The sequence below is a fragment of the Monodon monoceros genome, unplaced genomic scaffold (assembly GCF_005190385.1).
Source record: "Monodon monoceros isolate NGI ecotype Baffin Bay Population unplaced genomic scaffold, NGI_Narwhal_1 Super_Scaffold_5, whole genome shotgun sequence".
Lineage (NCBI taxonomy): Eukaryota > Metazoa > Chordata > Mammalia > Artiodactyla > Monodontidae > Monodon > Monodon monoceros.
Genome location: NW_021703782.1, coordinates 105538507 through 105560858, shown reverse-complemented (window position 1 = coordinate 105560858; position 22352 = coordinate 105538507). Strand labels below are relative to the sequence as shown.

The window sequence follows — 22352 nt, the reverse complement described above, 5'->3', positions numbered from 1 at the left end:
TGGCTGTTGTCACGTGTCTGGGGGTGGGGATTGGGGCTCCTCTTGCCACCACAATGCCATGACCTGTTGTCTTGAGGGCAGACCTACAGCCGGCTGGGCTTCTGGCCATTTAATGTGCCTGCATGTTTCCTCCCCAGGAACCTACCCGCTTCCCCACCAGGTCAGGGAGTCTGACCCCATGACTGCACTTGACCCAGGGAACACCCCAGCTCAGAGGCTTCCATGGGATCCCCACCCTGTACCCAGTGGGAGGAGAGTCAGGGTGGGAGGAAATTCTTCCATATCATGTTGCCTTCCTGGTCCAGGGTCAGATTCCACTGGCCTTGCCAGTTAAATTCCCAGTTAACTCTGGGGTTGGTTACACTGCTAGAAAGGAAGGAGGGCAGGCTTGGGGCTTTCCTTCTCTGAGTATCAGTTTGGTCACCTGTAAAGTGGAAAAGCACATCCACCAGTGAACAGGTAGCAAGGGTGTACAGCCACGCTGGGGTGGGTTAGAGTTATAGCCCATTTTACAGGTGAGATGAAGCTGCTTGGCTGAGCCAGGGTGCAATCCAAGGTCTGAGAGCTGCACCTGAGCGTCTGGGCCCTGAACCAGGGGGCTGGAAAAAGCCCACGGAGGCTTCACCCCCCTCCTCCCTTCTTCCCTCCTAACTTCCTCCCTCCCTCCCTCCTCTTCTGGACACCAGGAGACTAATGGAGGGCTAGGACCCCAGGCTGTCAGCTGGGATGGAGCCTAGGGTTCTAGCTTCCAGCTCCGGGGCTTGGCCCCTTCATTGGCTGGTGACCTGTGCAGAAACTGCCCCGGGGCACCACGCTTAGCTCAATGTTCTGCTGTTGCCACTTGAAATTGTTTGTTTGTTTGTTTTTAACAAGGGGCTTCGCCTTTTCATTTTGCACTAGACCTCACAAATCATGTAGCCATCTGTGCCAGGGAGTCTGGGTGACCCAGGACACTCCCTCTCCCACCCCCAGCCTTCTCAGGAGAGACTGGAGACCTGGCACCTGGCCCACCTGCCTTTTGTGCTCTGCCTCCCCCTACTGGGTGCCAGGTGTGCCCAGAAGCCTCTGCAGGCATGCCCCCCGGGCTGGGGGGCAGGGAGCACGCCCGTGGGAGGGAGCAGGCTGGCAGCTGAGCCACAGCTGCTGGCCCGGCAGCCGGCAAGTGTTTGTGAGTAGGCGTTCGGCAGAGGTAAGGGGGGAATGTAACCTGGCAGGCAGAAGGGTTGGTGGGGGAACTTCCGGGCCCAGAGGGAGGGCTCTGGAGTCAGACCTGGCCTCGTTCTGGCTCTACTTCCTGCCGCGGGACCCTGGCAGGTTAGTGCCTCCCTCGTGTGTAAAAGGTACCAAAGTAGTCCCTACCTCACGGGATGGTACAAACTGGGAGAGATGGCATCCGTAAAATGCCTGTCCCCAGTGCTGGCCCTTGACATGTGGGAGCCATCATCTTCAATGGGGTCACCCTTGCTCAGCCAGCCCTGCCCTCCTCGGTGGTGGTGGTTGGGCAGGAAGACTTCCCACTCCCATCAGCTGTGTCTGCTCACCGCGTCATCCTCTGTCTGCAAGGCCCAGGGTCTGCTGGGTTTGCTAGGACTCCAACTCCACCCCCTCCCAGCAGGTTGCCTCCTCCTCCTGTTCCATTGCCTGGGAGATGCTAGCCAAGCCCTTGGGGCGTAGTGCGCAGAGGCACCTCTGTCTCGGCCCTGTCCTTGGGTGGGTGGGATGTTTATTGCTGTGTTGGCCCAGATATTGTCCTTCTGGGGTGGTGACCCGGCAGGGACGATCCACCAGCTACTTCCTCCAGGCAGACGAAGATGACTGGTGACTGGATCTGGGCCTGCTGACAGCTCTCTGGACCCCCATCTCTGCCACTGCAGTTCCTGCAGCTTCCGGGAGGTGAGTTGGGGGACAGGAGCCTCCTCCCAGCCCTGAGGAGTGTGTCAGTGTGGGGGGGCACCTTGGCGTGCAGCCCCTCGTTGGGCCTCTGTTTTCCTGTCACACCCAGGCTCCTTTGTCTCCTCAGCAGGCCTGCTGGGGACGCCCCCTACTTCCTCCTGAGGACAGAGGGGAAGCTGGGTGAGTCTCATAGCCTGGAGGTATCTTAAGGAGCCTCTCCTCAGAAGGAACTTCGGGCCAGGTCAGGAACTCATCTAGCCAGGAGAGGACAGGAACCTTGGTTCTCCTAGGAACTGGTGGGCACCCATGTCCAGCGTCACCTGGGCCAGCCTGACCACTCCAGCCTCTGAGAAGAACCAGGTACTTCCTGGTTCCAGACCCACTGCCCAGAGGCCTCTGAGGGCTTTTTCCAGTATCCCATGGAAGGGAAGAATCCTAACAGTGCAAAGATTGCTAAGGGGTGAGAAGGGGAGAGTCACACCCTGGACCCCCATCCTGGGGCAGGAAGGGCTGAAGCATAGGCCACCTCCATCAGACCATGGGGGAGCGACTCCGGGGTGGGGGACCGGCTGCGCAGCTGCAGGCGGGGTCGGGGAGCAGCACCAGGATTGGCCGCAACCTGCCGTCCATGAAGGCCCTGGCGTGCCTGTGAGGCAGGCCTGGGGCTTCCAGGGGGCAGAAAGGCTTGTGGTTATTCAGCAGACAGGTCTGCTGGAATCCCAGCTCGGGCACCTCTGTACTCTCTGTGCCTCACTTTCTCCCTCTGGAAAGTGGGAGTAACAGCAGTGCCCATAGGTTATTTTAAGGATTCAGCGAGGTATGTTTGCAAAGTGCTTATTAGCACAGGAGAAAGCACCCGACACACATGGAGCTGTGTGGGTTTTCGTATCCTTGTTGTTGCTGTTGTTATTATTATTATTTTGGCCGTGCCGCGAGGCATGGGGTATCTTAGTTCCCCGACCAGGGATCAGACCTGTGCCCCCTGCGGTGGAAGTGCAGAGTCTTAACCACTGGACCGCCATGGAAGTCCCCTTGTTCTTGAGGCCCAGGAAAGGGAAGCTAGCCCTAGAGCAGAGCCTCCTGGAGCAAGCCTGGCCCCAGAGACACAGCAGGCCTGACGGGGGAGCTCCAGGTCCGGATTTGGTCCAGGAGCTGGGCTGCGGCACCCTTTTATTTCCGGAGTCTAGGTCATTGGCCTGGAGCTGGGAGAAGGGCGAGGGGTGGATTGGGTGCCTCCACGCCTTGCCTCTAACCTGCCTGTGACCTCAAGGAAGGGTCTCCTTTTCTCTGAGCTCCCAGCAGTTCCGTTCATCAGGTGTCCTGGCTGACTGCCTGGCCTCCTGCTCCGTGGTTTTCTGTCCCGTGGCCAGCAGGGTGGGTCAGGCGCCGAGGAGGGCTGGGGTGAGGATGGGGCTGAGGCTCAGGAAGTGGATGGAGGTGGACACCAGGGGGCAGGAAGCCTTGCATGCACCCCTGGCTGTTTGCACTCCCCCCGTACTGCCTGGTGGGCAGTGCCTCCATGGCCTGGAGGCTGGACCTTGGGGGCCCCCTGACTTTTGTTTAAATTAAAAACAAAGTGGTATTAACTTCCCAAATTAGTCCAATGCAAACCACCTGGAATTTTATGAAGCAGAAAGTGAAAATAGCACCTACCCCACTCTCCCCACATCCACTCTCCAGGGGAAACTACTGCCAGTAGTCCTGAGTGGATTCTTCCAGAAGCCTTTTGTGTGCATTTACAAACATATATGCATAGATAGTTGTATAAAAAAAAGGAATCATGTTATACATGCAGTTCATTTTTTATATTAAAAATAAATTTTTAAATATAAAAACATTGACCATTATCTCAAAAATTTTGGAAAATACAGTTAAGCCAAAAGAAGACAGCAGCCCATAACCTTATCATTTGAAAAATAACCACTGTTGACACTTTAATCACTATGATAGGCAAAAGTATCTATTTTCATTTGACTTATCTTTCTTCTTTTTTTCACCTTTTAAACTACTGTGTTAGGGCTTCCCTGGTGGCGCAGTGGTTGGGAGTCCGCCTGCCGAAGCAGGGGACACGGGTTCGTGCCCTGGTCCGGGAGGATTCCACATGCCGCGGAGCGGCTGGGCCCGTGAGTCATGGCTGTTGAGCCTGCACATCCGCAACGGGAGAAGCCACAACAGTGAGAGGCCCACGTACCGCAAAAAAAAAAAAAAAATACTGTGTTACACCCGAATGACGGCATGCATTATACTTGTAAAAATAAAACACATATAATGAACCTCTTGAACACATGTCCCACTTAAAGACCAGACCTTCGTTATTATAACTTGCACACCCCTGCCTTTCTTCTCCTCTCCCTCATCCCTCCCCACAGAGACTGCTGTACTCTTGACTTTTGCTTTTAAAACTTTAATCAGTCTGATAGGCAAAACTATCTCCTGTCCTATGACAGGCGGCCTACTGCCTGCTGTATGCTTAAACAGTATATTGTGTAGTTTCATTTGTCTTCCAGGACCTGGCTTTTTCACTCCTCATGTCTGTAAGATTCATCCATGTCATTCCCCCCCACCCCCGCTATATAATATTTCACCATGTGAACGTATCATAATGTAATTAAAAAATTCCATTCTCCTTGATAGCTATATGAGTTGTTTCCAGTTTTGTATTATTTCAAGCATTGCTGCTATGAGCTTTGTTACATACATTTGCAAGAATTTCTCCAGGGTATATACCTAGGAGCAGAATGCAAAATTTTCCAACTTTGTTTTCCAAAGTGATCATAGAGGTACATTTTAAAAACTCGCTTTCTTCACTTATTACATATCCTGTAAATATCCTGGACACCTCTTCCTGTCGGTGCCTATTGACCTGCATCATTCATTTTAGCGGGGCTGTGTCTTTGTTCATTTAACCAGGTGTACAGGCTACTTAAGTTATTTTTCACTATCGCATAAAATGATGTAATGAATACCACAATTATCATAAGAAGTAATGTAACATTTTTAATCCTAACAACACCCTGTGAGGTTGTTCTCCCTATTTCCGGGAAGCAGGGGAAGTGTAAGTAAGTGCCAAGGCCGCACAGCTAGCAGACGGCAGGGTCGAACTTGAATCCAAGAGTGGATCCCTGAGTTCACCCAGGGTGACTACTGGGTGCAGGGCTCTGGAGGCCCGAGGTAGGGATGCCCAGGGAGAAACTCAGCTGATTCCAAGCGCAGTGTGCTCTGGGACTCAGTTTCCCCATCCCCGTCGTGGTAACAATAAAGCGAGGTAGAAGTGGGCCTGACCCACACTAAATGTTCTCCGGAAGACTGTTGTTGTTGTCGTTGTCACTACAGGCTGCCCAGAGGAGTAAGCGAGGCGCTCGGGTGCCCCGGGCCGGGGCTCGTCCGCCCCTCACCCATCCCCGCCTGCACCGCCCAGGGGCGGGGCCACCCGCGGCCCCCGAAGGCTCCGCCCGCCTCCCAGGCCTGAACCGAAGAGCGGCGAGCGGCGGCGCTAGGACCCGGCGGGCCTGGGCTGCGGCGGGGCCTGGGCGGCCAGAGTGGCGCGGACCCTGGCTCTTGGCTTCCGGCGCCATGTGAGGGGGCTCGGGGGTCGCGGGGAGCCGGGCGCTCCCCGGGGGAGGTGAGCTGGCGCCGCGCGGGGGCGGGCAGCGGGAGGGGGGCGCTGCCTGCGCCCCTGGTGGTGGTGGGGCCGTCAGGAGCCGCTGGGGATGGAGATTGATATGGGGGCCCCTGGGGCTCCCCTAGACCCACTCACTCTTGGCAACCGCGCCTGGAGATCCCGGTCCCCGCGCCCAAGGGCTGTCGCGGTGTTAGCGGGGCCTCCTGCCGCTGACTACCCCATTAGAGCTCGGGGACCCTGCCGCCGTCCTGCCTCCCTTCTCTTCCCAGCTGAGGCTAGAGCTCCGTACCCCCCGGAGTGCTGGAGTTGGGGGGTTCAGCGCAAGCGGGGCGCAGAGGGTGAGTCGTCCCCCTCCTAGGTGCACCCACGGTTTCGGCGCCCCCTATTTGGAATTAGGAGCCCCCCTCCCCCTTCTCCCGGGAGCTCTCCTCCCACGCGGCTCGTGGGGGCGTCCCGAGCCTGCAGGAGGATTCCCCGAGCTGGGAGAAGCAAAGCCCCCAAACAGAGGGCAGGGTGTGGCCCCATAGCCTGAGCTCACGGTTTCAGCCCTCCGGCTCCGCCCACCTTGGGGCTGAGTCCAAGATCCTGGCTCGGAGCTCTGGGCTGCTGCCTCCCTAGCCTGAGCAAGTCGCTCCCAACAGTCCTGCTCTCCGGTGCTGGGCCAGGTGCTGGGAACGCACTCAGTGGCCTCTGGTCAATTCCAGCCCTGGGGGATCCTTGAGAGAGATCCAGTCAGGCTCAGCCCTGGGCTGCGCCCTGGAAACAAGCATGGAAATAAGGCACCCCAGCAGGCTCTGGACAGCTCTGCAAGGCACTTTGCCTCTCTGAACCTCAGTCTCCTCATCTGTGAAATGGGGATAAGAGCCCCTGCTGTGCAGAATTGCCAGGAAGATTCAGTGAGTGGGTGATGCTTAGCAAGGGCTCCGCATTTATTGATATTAGAGGGAAGTTGCTGGGCCATATCAGAGGGCAGGAGAGTGTTTCTCTGGCAAGCTTGTGGAGAGGCAGGCCTTGAACAATGAATAACCACAAAACTAACAGCTGCTGTCACTGATCAAGCACTTTCAAATCCTGTGCTTCCGTTGCCACATCTGCTTGAATCCTCCTAACAACATTGTGAGTTACCTACTCTTATTATTCCATTTCACAGATGAGGAAACTGAGGCTCAGAGAGGTCACATGGCTTGCCCGAGGCCCCTCAGCCAGTAAGTGGTGGAACCGGGATTCGCACTTGAACATGAGATGCTGTACTGACCATGGTCTTCTCAGAGCAGGATTGTGACGGTCCTGACCAGGGGGACAGTGGTCCTGGCTGAGGGCACTGCTCAGGCAAAGGTGGGAAAGTGGGGGGTGGGCCTGGGAACTGGAGTGCTCTAGTGTGTCTGGAGCTTGGGGCATCCGAAGGAAAGGGTAGTGAGAGGGGAGGCTCAGCTCAGAGAGGCAGCTGGAATGCTAGAGGCGTCAGGGTAGATGGGGACTACCCAGGGATCTGGATGACTTTTGCCTTAATGGGCTATGAATCTAAGAACAAGCCGCTCTTCCCTTCTGATGAGCCGCAGTTTCCTGACCTGTGCCGCAGGGACTGGACCCTGTGAGAGTCCGGATGAGAGTCCTAGGGGCCTCCCTGCATGGCTTTGAAGGCTGGCTGCGAAGGCTGGCTGCGGAGAAATCTGAAGCTGGGTTTGGGAGGAGGGGGCTCCCGAGGAGAGGGGGCGGGGTTGGGTGGTGGGCGGAGTTAAGACCCAACCAATCAGGAGCGGCGTGGGGGCACCTCCTTTAGCCTGGGGCTCTCTGGCTATTCCTGGTGGCGGTGTAGGAGTAAACAGCTGCTAGGTCAGGGGGCGGAGATAGTGGCGGGAGATGGGAGGGCCCTGGAGGGAAGGACGGAGCTGGGAAGCTCCTGGGCCCCAGTTTCTCTCTCTGCTCACTCTCCTTCCCTTAGTGCCTTCTGGCCTCGAATCGGCTGGAGGTGGCTGGACACAAGTACTTACTCACTTTTGACAGGTGGGGAAATTGAGATCTGCAGAGAAGCTGCGTCCTGCGTGGATGGGCGGGGGGCGTTGGGGAGTGAGGAGCAGAGCTGAGCTTGTATGGTCCCGGACCCCACTGCGCCCCAGGGTGGGGCTGTGATTATAACCATTGGACAGATGAGTCTGAGCCCTTAACCCCCAAGATCTTATTAATGAACAAAGTCAAAGGGGAAAAAAAAGATAAGAATGAAGTCATTCAGCAGTCCTCCTGCACCCATCTCCAGGGCTCTGGAGACACAGCAGAGAATGTGAGGCCCTGTGCCAGCTGCGACCTCAGAGAGCTCTCAGCGGGGAGGTGGCACGCAGGGCACATTCCTGGCCCACCTCAGGCTGGGAGGATGAGTGGGCATGAACAACATTATGGAGGGTGTCCTAGTCAGAGGGGCCAGTTTATGCAAGACCTGGAAGGGTATGAGTTTAGAGGAGTTTGGGGACCTACAAGGAATGTTATTCCCAGGCCTCAGGAACATAAGACAGGGTTTAGAGTAGGCGTGTGAATGGGGCTCCTGCTGGGTGGGGGGCAGGCCCCCCCCAGCAAGGGAGCCAGTTTTAGGCCTGCCAGCTGCCTTCGAGCAGAGTGGGAGAGTGCACGGGCAGAGACAGAGGCAGGGCTCTGCCACCACCTGGCTGTATGACATCAGGCCAGTTCCTGCCCTTTCTGGGCCTCAGTGTCTCCACCTGCAAAATGGGTACAGCCCTGAGCCTTAAAGTCATGGGTGGGTAGGAGGGCTGGCAGGGGTGGGGAGGGTGTAGCCTAGGACCAGCTGGACTTGGGGGAAGGCACCCAGGCCATAACTCTTTCTGTGGCTTGCAGGTGTGATCCCACACCCCTGCCCCCTGGGCCACCTGCAGGACGCTGGCCCCTGCCCCTCAGCAGACGCCGGAGAGAGATGAGTAGCAACAAAGTAAGTCCCCCTTCATTTCTTGTCCCCATCTCAGCTTCTTATTTCCTTCCGTGAAATGGGCTCCTTTGGACCTGCCTCAGACCCAGGCGCTACAAGTCTCTCTTCCCTGCTGAGAAGCTGCTGATGCCTGGGAGACCCTGGTGTGAGCCCTGCTGTGGCCACTGATCTGTGTGGCCTGGGCAAGCTCCTGCCTCTCTCTGGGCCCAGGTCCACCTCTGTCCTCCTAGACTTGACTGGTCCATCTGTGGTAAAGGGCTGGCCGAGAAGGTGACTGTGGAGTGCTATGCAGGAGGTGGGGGTGGGGAGTGAAGGTGAATGGGAGGTTGGGAGAGGGGGCAGTGGTCAGAGTCAAAAGTGACATGATATTATGAGCATCACTCTGAGGGTTTCAGGGTTCCCCATGATCCATTCATTTATGCTTTCCTGAGCACCTACTATGTGCCTGGCCCTGCACACCCCTTTCCTAGCTGCACTACAGCTTTGGCAGAGCCTGGGGGTTGGGGGTGGGGTGATCTGAGTGTGTCTGGGTCCAATCCAGAAAGAGAAACCACTCAGTAATTTGAATAGAGAAAGTTTAATATAAAGAATTACTAATTTTAATTGTGCATTGGAGTAGCAGGGGATTAGAACTCTACAGAATACAGGGATAGCAGGTATAAGGAGCAGCTACTGGGAATTTCCAGTCGTTAGGACTTGGTGCTTCCACTTCTGGGACCCAGGTTCGATCTCTGGTTGGGGAACTAAGATCCTGAAAGCCGTGTGGCACGGCCGAAAAAAAAAAAAAAGGAGCTGCTACCACACCCAGGGTTGAGACCCAGGCCTTGCTGGGCTGGAGAGGGCACAGCTCTGGCCCACTGGATGGCAGAGAACTCACTGTGGGGCTGTGCTGTGGAAGTTGTCATAAATCCACCTGCTAGGCTACAGGGAAGGCTGTTCACAGGAGATAACTCCCAAGAGACACTTCAAGCATCAGATAAAACTGCTCCGGGGAGGGGAAGCTTACGTTTTTTGGGTGTTACTGGTGTCGAGTGTGCCACATGAGCGCAACTCTGGAGAATCTGTGGTCGCAGCAGGAATCAGAGGCACTCTGCTTCAAAACTGCCTGAGGCTGGATGCTGGAGGAAGCTGCTGGCCACTGGGAGAAGCCATGTGCACTGTAGAAGCAAGTGCACCAGCACCAGGCCCAAAGCCCCCGGAACCAGGAAGCAAACTCCCTTCCTCCTGACATGTCTCTCCGGCGCCCTCTACTGACAAAGTTTATTATGCAGTTCGCTGGCAAGGAAAAACCTGTAAAGGGCCCAGATCCGTTTTCACAGAGCAGGCAAAAAGAGTAAACCTGGAGCTGAGAAGCAGTACATTAATAACCAGCCCAGGGGGCTCAGCACAAGAAGCCAGGACTCCCGGGTCCCACCTAGCCTTGCAGACCCCAGGCAAATAAATACCAGCGGACACTTCAGATATCACTTTCCTGCCCTTTGCCATATGTTGGTGTACTGACTACCCATGCATCCTGATTCCTGACCAGATCCTTTCCCTTCAGGTTTAAATGAATGGTAAACATTTATAAAGAGTTACTGTTTGGGGGAAGACCTAGACCCTCTCGTTGGAATGTCCCACCTGTCTCCAAGCATCCTTCCAGCTGCAACTGGAAGGATCCTTCTGACCCACACTTCCAATCTCATCCAGCAAACCCTGAGAACCTTCTGTGCTCTGGGCCCAGCCCTGGGAGCTGAGATACAGTGGGGATCAAAGCTGACTCAGTCCCAGCCCTCAGAACTCATGGTTTAATTGAGGGGGACGGCTCTTTGAATGCAGCGTGATTGGTGCTGTGATAGGCGGTGCTCAGGGGGCTGGGGGAGGCCTTCCTGGGGGAGGTAGTGCCTGAACTGGTCTGGAATAAAGAGCAGGAATCAGCAGGCATGGTAGGTGGCAAGGAGCCTCCCGGGCAGCTGGGCCCTCACTGGCCTCTCCCCTCTCCAGGAGCAGCGCTCAGCGGTGTTCGTGATCCTCTTTGCCCTCATCACCATCCTCATCCTCTACACCTCCAACAGTGCCAACGAAGTCTTTCATTACGGCTCCCTGCGGGGCCGCGCCCGCCGGCCCGTCAACCTCAAGAGGTGGAGCCTCACCGATGGCTACATCCCCATTCTCGGCAACAAGGTAGGGCAGCTGCTTTGGGAAGCTCCCTGGGAGCTGCCTGGAGACGATTCCTCCCCATTGCCCACCATCGCTGCTCCCACCTCCTTCTTCTCCTCCACCTCTTCTCTCTGCTTCCACCAACCCTCCTAAAGGAAAGGGTGAATCCCAAGAGTCCAGTGCCTTCAGCCCCTTGTTGGCTGTGTGACCTCAGACAAGTACCATGTCTCTCTCTGGGCCTCAGTTTTCTCCAAGGTCCCACCCTTAGTGCTAATATCCTATCATCTCCTGAGTCAGAATCCCTTTGGGAAAGTCTCTCTGGTTTTCACTGATCTCTGTCTCTGTGTGGGAGTCTACATAGGCTTTCGGAGTAGGACACTAGGGTACTTGACGACACAACAACAGTAACAGTAATGGCTGCCCATTGTCAGTTGCCTGCTGTGCACTGAACACCGTGATCAGCAGTAATCCTCATACCAGCCCGGTGAGGTTAGCGTTATCTCCCTTGTGAGGCTCAGAGAGGTGAAGTCACTTGCCCAAGGCCACACAGCAAGGGAGGGGAGGAGCCAGGGTATTGCCCCAATGCCTGATGAGCTACAGCTGTGTCAAGAGGCCAACAGTCATTCTGGGGCTTCTTTTGGCCTTGGGTAACCATGAAACTCAGGTTGTGTTTCTGGAGTTCACCCTGTGGTCCTCTGAGCCCTAATGTTTTCCCTGGGGTCAGGGAGAAAATTATTGGCCTCAAGCATGGACTCCATCTTCTGGGAGGAGGTCTCCCCAGGCCCTGCCTACCTCTCTCTCCTCCCTCACTAAAACCCTCATAAATCTCTCGGGGTCTTTGGCATACAGTGTGTTGGTCCTGGGGCTCTGTGGCCATATAGACCTGGGTTCAAGTCCTAGCCCTGCGCTCCTCTGCTGTATGACTTTGGGGACATCCCTGCATGGCTGTTCTGTTCTTTTGTTCCTTAACTCTGCCCCCACTGAGCAGCCTTCTTTTGCTTCTCAACACACCCTGGTCATCCCACATCAGAGCCTCTGGTCTTGCTGTTTCTCCTGCTTGAATACTTTCCCCTGCATGGTTCCTTTTCATCCTTCAGGTGTCAGCTCAGAGAGGCCTCCCCAGGTGACTTTTCTAGGGCAGCTCTCACTCCTGCCACTCTTGATCCCCTGCCCCTATTTTATTTCCTTCCCAGCGTGTTTAACTTACCACCTGGCATTATTTTATCATTTACTTGTACACCGTGTCTCCCCAACCGTGAGCTTCTTGAAGCCAGGAGTGGGGTCTCTTTTGTTCATTGTTCTGTCCCTTGTACTTGGCCATTAGCCAGCTTGCTATAAAGATTTGTTGAATGTTGCATGAGTGGGCCTCAGTCTCCCTGTCTCTAAAATGAACATCATAATTCCTGCTTCCTGGAGGCCTGGATGTACGGAGCACAGTGCCTGGCACTGAGTGGTCATAACAGTGTTGGCTTTCCTTACCCCCCCAGACTCTGCCCTCCCGGTGCCACCAGTGTGTGATTGTCACCAGCTCCAGCCACCTGCTGGGCACCAAGCTGGGCCCTGAGATCGAGCGGGCCGAGTGCACAATCCGCATGAATGACGCCCCCACCACGGGCTACTCAGCCGATGTGGGCAACAAGACCACCTTCCGCGTAGTGGCCCATTCCAGCGTATTCCGTGTGCTGCGGAGGCCCCAGGAATTCGTCAACCGGACCCCTGAAACCGTGTTCATCTTCTGGGGTCCCCCAAACAAGATGCAGAAGCCCCAGGGCAGCCTCGTGCGCGTCATCCAGCGGGCAGGCCTGGTGTTCCCCAATATGGAGGCTTACGCCGTCTCTCTTGGCCGCATGCGCCAGTTTGATGACCTCTTCCGGAGTGAGACAGGCAAGGACAGGTACCAACCTCCTGCCCGCTCCCTCTGGCCAGTCCTGTGCTCCCTCTCAGCACGCTCCGCCCAGAGGGCCTGTTGCTCCCAGCATGCACTGCTGTGAGGGTGTGGTCACTTCTTGCCACCTTGTGGTCAGGTTTCCTAGGGGAGTTGGCTTCATGTCCAGCTCTTAGCATGAGTCATTTCCAACACGCTCTGCATGGCCTCGTCTCCCCCGGGATGCGTGAATGGCTCTGAGAGACTAGGGCTCCCAGCATGCTCTACTCTAAGGTTGCACAGTCACTCCTAGCATCTTTCTAGGAGAGCTGCCCCATAGCATGCCTCATGGAAAGTGTTGACCATACCCAGCACATCTTACTTTAAGCACACTGTTGTTCTTAGCATGCTCTATTCTAAGGCTACATCACCCTCAGTATGCCCTTCTCTGACTAATCTCCCTAGAAAAGCTAAGCCAGTGCTATCCAATAGAAACATCATGCAAGCCACACACGTAATTAAAATTTTTATAGTAGCCACATTTAAAAAGTAAAAACAAACAGGTGAAATTAAATTCAATATATTTTTACTTAACTCAGTATGTCCAACATATAGATGCTGTAAGTATTTTGTTTGATTTACATCTAAATATTTTAAAATTTTTGGAGATATTGTAAATAGCATTAAAAAAATTTTTTTTTGGTTTCCCATTATTCATTGCTAGTATATAGAAATATGATAGATTTTTGTGTGTTGACCTTATATCCTGTAATCCTACTAAACTTACTTATTGGTTCTGGGAGACTTTTGTAGATTCTTTGGGATTTTCTGTGCAAATGATCATGATGTAAGGACATGCAAATAAGGACAGTTATTTTTTCCTTTCCAATCTACATGCCTCATTTCTTTTTCTTGCCTTGTTGCACTGGCTAGTACTTTCAATATAACATTGAATTGTATTGGAAGTGGTGAGAGTAGACATCCTTGCCTTGGTTTCAGGCTTAGGGCGAAAGTGTTCAGTCTTTCGTCATTGAATATGATGTTGGCTATAGGTTTTTGAAGCTATGGGTTGAGGAAGTTATTAGGTTGAGGAAGTTCCCTTCTCTCACTGGTTTGCTAAGAGTTTTTTTTAATCATTCCTGGATATTGAATTTATCAAATGTTTTTCTGCATCAATTGGTATTGCATGGTTTTTCTTTTTGAATTTTATTTTTTATACAGCAGGTTCTTATTAGTTACATATTTTATACATATTAGTGTATATATGTCAATCCCAATCTCCCAGTTCATCCCACCACCCCTGCCGCTTTCCCCCTTTGGTGTCCATATGTTTGTTCTCTACCTCTGTGTCTCTATTTCTGCCCTGCAAACCGGTTCATCTGTACCATTTTTCTAGGTTCTACATATATGCATTAATATACGATATTTGTTTTTCTGTGTCTGACTTACTTCACTCTGTATGACAGTCTCTAGATCCATGCACATCTCTACAAATGACCCAATTTCGTTCCTTTATATGGCTGAGTAATATTCTATTGTATATACATACCACATCTTCTTTATCCATTTGTCTGTTGATGAGCATTTAGGTTGCTTCCATGACCTGGCTATTGTAAATAGTGTTGCTATGAACATTGGGGTGCATGTGTCTTTTTGAATTATGGTTTTCTCTGGGTATATGCCCAGTAGTGGGGTTGCTGGGTCATATGGTAATTCTATTTTTAGTTTTTTAAGGAACCTCCATACCGTTCCCCATAGTGGCTGTATCAATTTACATTCCCACCAACAGTGCAAGAGGGTTCCCTTTTCTCCACACCCTCTCCAGCATTTGTTGTTTGTAGATTTTCTGATGATGTCCATTCTAACTGGTGTGAGGTGATACCTCATTGTAGTTTTGATTTGCATTTCTCTAATAATTAGTGATGTTGAACAGCTTTTCATGTGCTTCTTGGCCATCTGTATGTCTTCTTTGGAGAAATGTCTATTTAGGTCTTCTGCCCATTTTTTGATGGGGTTGTTTGTTTTTTAATATTGAGCTGCATGAGCTGTTTATATACTTTGGAGATTAATCCTTTGTCTGTTGATTCGTTTGCAAATATTTTCTCCCATTCTGAGGGTTGTCTTTTCATCTTGATTGTAGTTTCATTTGCTTTGCAAAAGCTTTTATGTTTCATTAGGTCCCATTTGTTTATTTTTGTTTTTATTTCCATTACTCTAGGAGGTGGATCAGAAAAGATCTTGCTGTGATTTATGACAAAAAGTGTTCTTCCTATGTTTTCTTCTAAGAGTTTTATAGTGTCTGGTCTTAAATTTAGGTCTCTAATCCATTTTGAGTTTATTTTTGTGTATGGTGTTAGGTAGTGTTCTAATTTCATTCTTTTACATGTAGCTGTCCAGTTTTCCCAGCACCACTTATTGAAGAGGCTGTCTTTTCTCCACTGTATATCCTTGCCTCCTTTATCAAAGATAAGGTGACCATATGTGCGTGGGTTTATCTCTGAGCTTTCTATCCTGTTCCACTGATCTATATTTCTCGTTTTGTGCCAGTGCCATATTGTCTGGATTACTGTAGCTTTGTAGTATAGTCTGAAGTCAGGGAGTCTGATCCTCTAGCTCCGTTTTTTTCCCTCAAGACTGCTTTGGCTATTCGGGGTCTTTTGTGTCTCCATACAAATTTTAAGATTTTTTTGTTCTAGTTCAGTAAAAAATGCCACTGGTAATTTGATAGGGATTGCATTGAATCTGTAGATTGCTTTGGGTAGTATAGTCATTTTCACAATATTGATTCTTCCAATCCAAGAACATGGTATATCTCTCCATCTATTTGTATTATCTCTGATTTCTTTCATCAGAGTCTTATAGTTTTCTGAGTACAGGTCTTTTACCTCCTTAGGCAGGTTTATTCCTAGTATTTATTCTTTTTGTTGCAATGGTGAATGGGATTGTTTCCTTAACTTCTCTTTCTGATCTTTTGTTGTTAATGTATAGGAATGCAAGAGATTTCTGTGCATTAATTTTGTATCCTGCAACTTTACCAGATTCATTGATTAGCTCTAGTAGATTTCTGGTGGCATTTTTAGGATTCTCTATGTATAGTATCATGTCATCTGCAAACAGTGACAGTTTTACTTCTTTTCCAATTTGTATTCCTTTTATTTCTTTTTCTTCTCTGATTGCCGTGGCTAGGACTTCCAAAACTATGTTGAATAATAGTGGTGAGAGTGGACATCCTTGTCTCGTTCCTGATCTTAGAGGAAATGCTTTCAGTTTTTCACCATTGAGGATGATGTTTGCTGTGGGTTTGTCGTCTATGGCCTTTATTATGTTGAGGTAGATTCCCTCTATGCCCACCTTCTGGAGAGTTTTTATCATAAATGGGTGTTGGATTTTTGTCAAAAGCTTTTTCTGCATCTATTGAGATGATCATATGGTTTGTATTCTTCAATTTGTTAATATGGTGTATCACATTGATTGATTTGCGTATATTGAAGAATCCTTGCATCCCTGGGATAAATCCCACTTGATCATGGTGTATGATCCTTTTAATGTGTCATTGGATTCTGTTTGCTAGTATTTTGTTGAGGATTTTTGCACATATATTCGTCAGTGATATTGGTCTGTAATTTCCTTTTTTTGTAGCATCTTTGTCTGGTTTTGGTATTAGGGTGATGGTGGCCTCATAGAATGAGTTTGGGAGTGTTCCTTCCTCTGCAGTATTTTCGAAGACTTTGAGAAGGATGGGTGTTAGCTCTTCTGTAAATGTTTGATAGAATTCACCTGTGAAGCCATCTGGTCCTGGACTTTTGTTTGTTGGAAGATTTTTAATCACAGTTTCAATTTCATTACTTGTGATTGGTCTGTTCGTATTTTCTATTTCTTCCAGATTCAGTCTTGGCAGGTTGTGCATTTCTAAGAATTTGTCCATTTCTTCCAGGTTGTCCATTTCATTAGCACAGAGTTGCTTGTAGTAGTCTTTTAGGATGCCTTGTATTTCTGCGTTGTCTGTTGTAACTTCTCCTTTTTCATTTCTAATTTTATTGATTTGAGTCCTCTGCCTCTTTTTCTTGATGAGTCTGGCTAAAGGTTTATCAATTTTGTTTATCCTCTCAGAGAACCAGCTTTTAGTTTTATTGATCTTTGCTACTGTTTTCCTTGTTTCTGTTTCATTTATTTCTGCTCTGATCTTTATTATTTCTTTCCTTCTACTAACTTTGGGTTTTGTTTCTTCTTCTTTCTCTAGTTCCTTTAGGTGTAAGTTTGGATTGTTTATTTGAGGTTTTTCTTGTTTCTTGAGGTAGGCTTGTATCACTATAAACTTCCCTCTTAGAACTGCTTTTGCTGCATCCCATAGGTTTTCGATCGTCATGTTTTCATTGTAATTTGTCTCTAGGTATTTTTTGATTTCCTCTTTGATTTCTTCAGCGATCTCTTGGTTATTTAATAACATATTGTTTAGCCTCCATGTGTCTGTGTTTTTTATGTTTTTTTCCCTGTAATTGATTTCTAATCTCATAGCGTTGTGGTTAGAAAAGATGCTTGATATGATTTCAATTTTCTTAAATTTACTGAGGCTTGATTTGTGACCCAAGATGTGATTTGTGCTGGAGAATCTTCCATGGGCACTTGAGAAGAAAGTGTAATCTGTTGTTTTTGGATGGAATGTCCTATAAACATCAATTAAATCTATCTGGTCTATTGTGTCATTTAATGCTTCTGTTTCCTTATTTATTTTCATTTTGGATGATCTGTCCATTGGTGTAAGTGAGGTGTTAAAGTCCCCCACTATTATTGTGTTACTGTCGATTTCCTCTTTTATAGCTGTTAGCAGTTGCCTTATGTATTGAGGTGCTCCTATGTTGGGTGCATATATGTTTATAATTATTATATCTTCTTCTTGGATTGATCCCTTGATCATTATGTAGTGCCTTCCTTGTCTCTTGTAACATTCTTTATTTTAATGTCTATTTTATCTGATATTAGTATTGCTACTCCAGCTTTCATTTGATTTCCATTTGCATGGAATATCTTTTTCCATCCCCTCACTTGCAGTCTGTATGTGTCCCTAGGTCTGAAGTGGGTCTCTTGTAGACAGTATATGTATGGGTCTTGTTTTTGTATCCATTCAGCGAGCCTGTGTCTTTTGGTTGGAGCATTTAATCCATTCACGTCTAAGGTAATTATCGATATGTATGTTCCTATTACCATTTTCTTAATTGTTATGGGTTTGTTTTTGTAGGTCCTTTTCTTCTCTTGTGTTTCCCACTTAGAGAAGTTCCTTTAGCATTTGTTGTACAGCTGGTTTGGTGGTGCTGAATTCTTTTAGCTTTTGCTTGTCTGTAAAGCTTTTGATTTCTCCATCGAATCTGAATGAGATCCTTGCCGGGTAGAGTAATCTTGGTTGTAGATTCTTCCCTTTCATCACTTTAAATATATCGTGCCACCCCCTTCTGGCTTGTATAGTTTCTGATGAGAAATCAGCTGTTAACCTTATGAGAGTTCCCTTGTATGTTGTCATTTTTCCCTTGTTGCTTTCAATAATTTTTCTTTGTCTTTAATTTTTGTCAATTTGATTACTATGTGTCTCAGCGTGTTGCTCCTTGGGTTTATCCTGCTTGGGACTCCCTGCGCTTCCTGGACTTGGGTGGCTATTTCCTTTCCCATGTTAAGGAAGTTTTTGATTATAATCTCTTCAAATATTTTCTTGGGTCCTTTCTCTCTCTCTTCTTCTGGGACCCCTATAATGCGAATGTTGTTGCGTTTAATGTTGTCCCAGGGGTCTCTTAGGCTGTCTTCATTTCTTTTCATTCTTTTTTCTTTATTCTGTTCCGTGGCAGTGAATTCCACCATTCTGTCTTCCAGGTCACTTATCCGTTCTTCCACCTCAGTTATTCTGCTATTGATTCCTTCTAGTGTATTTTTCATTTCAGTTATTGTATTGTTCATCTCTGTTGGTTTGTTCTTTAATTCTTCTAGGTGTTCGTTCTTTAATTCTTCTAGGTCTTTGTTAAACGTTTCTTGCATCTTTTCGATCTTTGCCTCCATTCTTTTTCCGAGGTAGTGGATCATCTTCACTACCATTATTCTGAATTCTTTTGCTGGAAGGTTGCCTATCTCCACTTCATTCAGTTGTTTTTCTGGGATTTTATCTTGTTCCTTCATCTGGTACAAAGTCCTCTGCCTTTTCATCTTGTCTGTCTTTCTGTGAATGTGGTTTTCCTTCCACCGGCTGCAGGATTGTCTCACATGGTTTTTCTTAAGATTTAATCTGATGGATTATACTGATTGATTTTTGTATGTTGAATCAGCTTTGCATTTCTGGAATAAACTCCACTTGGTTGTGGGTGTCTTATTCTTTCTATATATTGCTAGACATGATTTGCAGTATTTTGCTGAGATTTTTGTATCTATGTTCATGAGAGATACTGGTCTGTAGTTTATTTTGTACTGTCTTTGCCTGGTTTGGGTGTCATGGTAATGTTGGCCTCAGAAAGTGAATTGGGAAATATTTTCTCTTCTATTTTCAGGAAGAGATTGTATAGAATTGGTTTTATTTCTTCTTTAAATGTTTGGTAGAATTCACCAGTGAAACTGTTGGCCTGGAGAGTTCTTTTTCAGAAGATTTTAAACTATGAATTCAATTTCTTTAAGAGTTATAGGATATTCAGGTTATCTATTTCACCTTGAGTGAGTTTTGGTAGTTTGTGGTTTTCAAGGAATTGGCCCATTTCATCTAAATTGTCAAATTCATGTATGTGTTTTTTTGCGGTTTTCTTATTATTCTTTTAATGTCTTCAGGGTCTATGATGATATCCTCTTTTTTTATTCCTGATATTGGTAGTTTGTGTCTTTTCTCCCTTCTTTGTCAGTCTTGTGAGAGGTTTATTTTCTTTTAAACTTTTCAAAGAACCACACTCAATCAAATATATCCAAAATATTGTCAGTTCAACATGTAATCAGTATCAAAAACGATCAGTGACATATTCTACATTCTTCTTTTCATACTATCTAAGGAATCAAGTGTGTATTTTACACTGACTGCACGTCTTAACCACATGTCAAATGTTCACGTGTGCCCGCACGTGGCTAGTGACTGCTGTAGTGGGCACACAGCCTGAGGTTCTTGGTTACTTTTTCCATGCCTTGCTCTGAACTTGTGGTCACTTCTGGCATAACCTTCTCTGTTTAGTCTCCCCTTAGGAGTTTTCTCCTAGCATGTACATAACTGCTTCTACCTACCATGCTCTGTGATCATGGTTACTCCCAGCCTGCCCAGGTGTGACCAGTCTCCCCAGGAGTTAATTCCCAGCATGCTGTGTTCCTATTCCTCCCCTCAAAGGAGCAGACCCCACACCCCTCATCTCTGTCCAGACAGCTTGCCCTCTGCCAGCTTGCCCGTGCTGCCACAGCAGGGCTGGACAGGGGGTGACTGAAGTGGGGGGAAGGCCCCATGAGTGGGTGGGAGGAGTTCTGGAAAACCCTGTGTGGGTTGACCCTTCCTCCCTGCCTGCATGCCCCCTCATCGTGACCCCTCTCTGCCCCCAGGGAAAAGTCCCACTCGTGGTTGAGCACAGGCTGGTTCACCATGGTGATTGCGGTGGAGTTGTGTGACCATGTGCACGTCTATGGCATGGTCCCCCCCGACTACTGCAGGTGAGCACCCCCAGGGCGATGCCCAGCCATTGGCCGCAGGGTGGAGCTGGGGTCCCAGAAACCTTGGCTGGGGTGCCTTCAAGGGCCTCTATTTTATAGTATTCAAACTGCTCTGCCGAGATCTAGGCTCTTTAGAGCTACCCCAGGAGCCTCAATCCCAAGCTTAGCCAGAGTCCAGAATTTGTATATTAATAATAACTATTTTCGTTATTACTATATGAAAAGCCCAGCAGGTGACAGCTGTTTTTTACCAAGTGCTGACCATGTACCAAGCATGGCTTTTTATTATCTCATTTACTCCTTATAGTGACCCTAAGGGATAAGTGCACTATTCTTCCCATTTCATAGATAGAAAAACTGAGCAGGACGTTTTGTGAGTGGCCTCAGTTCCCACGAACAGTAAGGGGTGGGGGCCAGGCTCCAGAGCCCGCAGTCCTTACCACTACCCCATATTGCCACCCTCTTGGGAAAAGGAAAAGTTTCCACTGCATTTAAAAAAAAAAGGAAAAAGAAAGTTTGAGAGTCACATACCTAGTCCATCCTACACCCATTTCACAGATGGGGAAACTGAGGCCCAGGGAGGGGCAGGGATTTCCCCCACTGAGGCCCTATAGCAGGTCAGGGGCTGGAAAGGGCAGGGTCCTGCTGGTGCCCACCTTGCCCTTATGGCCCCATCTGCTCTGCCCCAGCCAGCGGCCCCGCCTGCAGCGCATGCCCTACCACTACTATGAGCCCAAGGGGCCGGACGAGTGTGTCACCTACATCCAGAATGAGCACAGCCGCAAGGGCAACCACCACCGCTTCATCACGGAAAAGAGGGTCTTCTCGTCCTGGGCCCAGCTGTACGGAATCACCTTCTCCCACCCCTCCTGGACCTAGGCCACCCTGCCTGTGGGACTCTTACAGGGGACACAGGAGAAGTGGGTCTCCGCCCAGCCGCTCGACCAAGGGCCATCGTCTGGCTAATCAAGGCTGGTCAGAGTGTCTTCTGGCCATTCCGTCCTTGAAGAGGATATAATCTCCAGCTGTTCAGGGCCTGGGGGTATCTCTTGGCCAATCAGGGATTTGGGCTTCTATGTGGTTACTCGGGTGTCGAGGGTATTTCTTGTCCAGTCAGGGTCTGAGCATAGTCAATCAGGGTATTTCTGAGTAATCCGAGGCTAATGTCGTGTCTTTTCCCATGAGGCCTTGGTTCAGAGTCTCAGGACAGACTCTAAATCACTTCCTATTGGTTGGGGCAGTGGGGTCCTGTCCCAAGGAGCTGGGAACTCGTGTCGTCCCCTCACTCCCCAGAGCCAGAAAGAGGTTGTGTGGCGGTGGAAGCTGTCTGGAGCCCAGGCAGGGGCATCTGTGGGATTCGGGGGGTTCCAGGCGTGGGAGGCAGGTGTCCGGGTCTTGGCTCTGCCGTGAGTGGCCTTGGACAGACCCCTTGCCCGCTCTCTGGGCATCCTTCTGCCTGTGTCAGGTTCTAGAGTCTGAGAACCCTCCCACCTCCTCCAACGACCACCTTAGGTCTGTCCTCCGTCAAGATTGGACCCCACCAGCCACCACCCCTTGCCGGAGGGCTCAGCTCTCTGAGGGTCTGGGGTTCCCTTCCCCACCTCCTCCTGGAAACTTGAGGATGTTTTTGTGCAAACTCTCCCAGGCTTTGGGGAACTCTGAAAAGAAGGGACAAGCCTTCAGCTGTTTTCCTAGCCCTTCCGCCCAGCTGCCATTAGCGTGGCTCTTAAAGAGCCAGGCCCCCTTTTCTGCCATCCAGCAGTGAGGTTTTCCACCTGTTGGAGGAGCCCTTGGGGCTGAGAGAGGGGGGATCCCAGCCCAACTGAGGTTCCCTGCAGCCCCTTTGTCTGCAGCTGCTGGAGTAGTCCAAGGGTCTCCCCCAGCTGGGCCTGGGAAGGCCCTAGGGGGCTGGGAGCTGTTGCCTGTGTTCTGTCCCCTCTCTCTCCATCAGGCACTTTATTGCTGCTGGACTTCAGTGGGGTGGGTTTAATCCCTGCTCTTCTGGAGTCTTAGAGAAGACTGGAGGAGGCTGTGCAATGGGTCGAGTCAGGTGGAGGAGACGGAGGCCCGCAGTGAGCCATTGCACACTGGGGCAAGGGGTGGGGGCCGGCGACTACCCTAGACTTGGTTTTGTAATGATTTGTACAGGAATAAACACACCTAAGCTCCGGCTGCGTTTCCTGTGTTCTGGGTTCGAGCTCCGCTTTCTCTGGCCCTGCACTTCGGGCCCCGTTGGGACAGTGCCCACACTG

The 22352-nt window shown here is 49.8% G+C and overlaps 1 protein-coding gene across 5 annotated transcripts; it reads left to right on the top strand.

Moving 5' to 3' along the window:
- Positions 1–326: 326 nt before the first annotated feature.
- Positions 327–22269, top strand: ST6GALNAC6 (ST6 N-acetylgalactosaminide alpha-2,6-sialyltransferase 6). 5 transcript variants are annotated; one of them, XM_029202459.1, is made up of 10 exons: positions 327–1340; positions 1802–1893; positions 2021–2073; positions 5227–5515; positions 6666–6720; positions 8360–8450; positions 10431–10610; positions 12074–12480; positions 19993–20100; positions 20790–22269. In XM_029202459.1, the coding sequence occupies exons 5-10, from the start codon at positions 6695–6697 to the stop codon at positions 20977–20979; spliced, it is 1002 nt and encodes a 333-aa protein (XP_029058292.1). In that variant the 5' UTR covers positions 327–1340; positions 1802–1893; positions 2021–2073; positions 5227–5515; positions 6666–6694; the 3' UTR covers positions 20980–22269. The 5 variants fall into 5 exon arrangements, with proteins under 5 accessions (XP_029058292.1, XP_029058295.1, XP_029058293.1 ...); XM_029202460.1 differs by lacking the exons at positions 327–1340; positions 1802–1893; positions 2021–2073 and having other exon boundaries at positions 5348–5515; positions 6666–6850; positions 20790–22265; XM_029202458.1 differs by lacking the exons at positions 327–1340; positions 1802–1893; positions 2021–2073; positions 5227–5515 and adding an exon at positions 5604–5853 and having other exon boundaries at positions 20790–22265.
- Positions 22270–22352: the final 83 nt, after the last annotated feature.

Excerpts from the sequence above, each read along its gene's own strand:
- ST6GALNAC6 (XM_029202458.1), top strand. The coding sequence starts at position 5,604 with ATGGAGATTGATATGGGGGCCCCTGGGGCTCCCCTAGACCCACTCACT. Across the intron at positions 5,854-6,665 it reads GCGCAAGCGGGGCGCAGAGG|ATGAGGAAACTGAGGCTCAG; the intron begins GTGAGTCGTCCC and ends TCCATTTCACAG. Across the intron at positions 6,721-8,359 it reads TGCCCGAGGCCCCTCAGCCA|GTGTGATCCCACACCCCTGC; the intron begins GTAAGTGGTGGA and ends TGTGGCTTGCAG.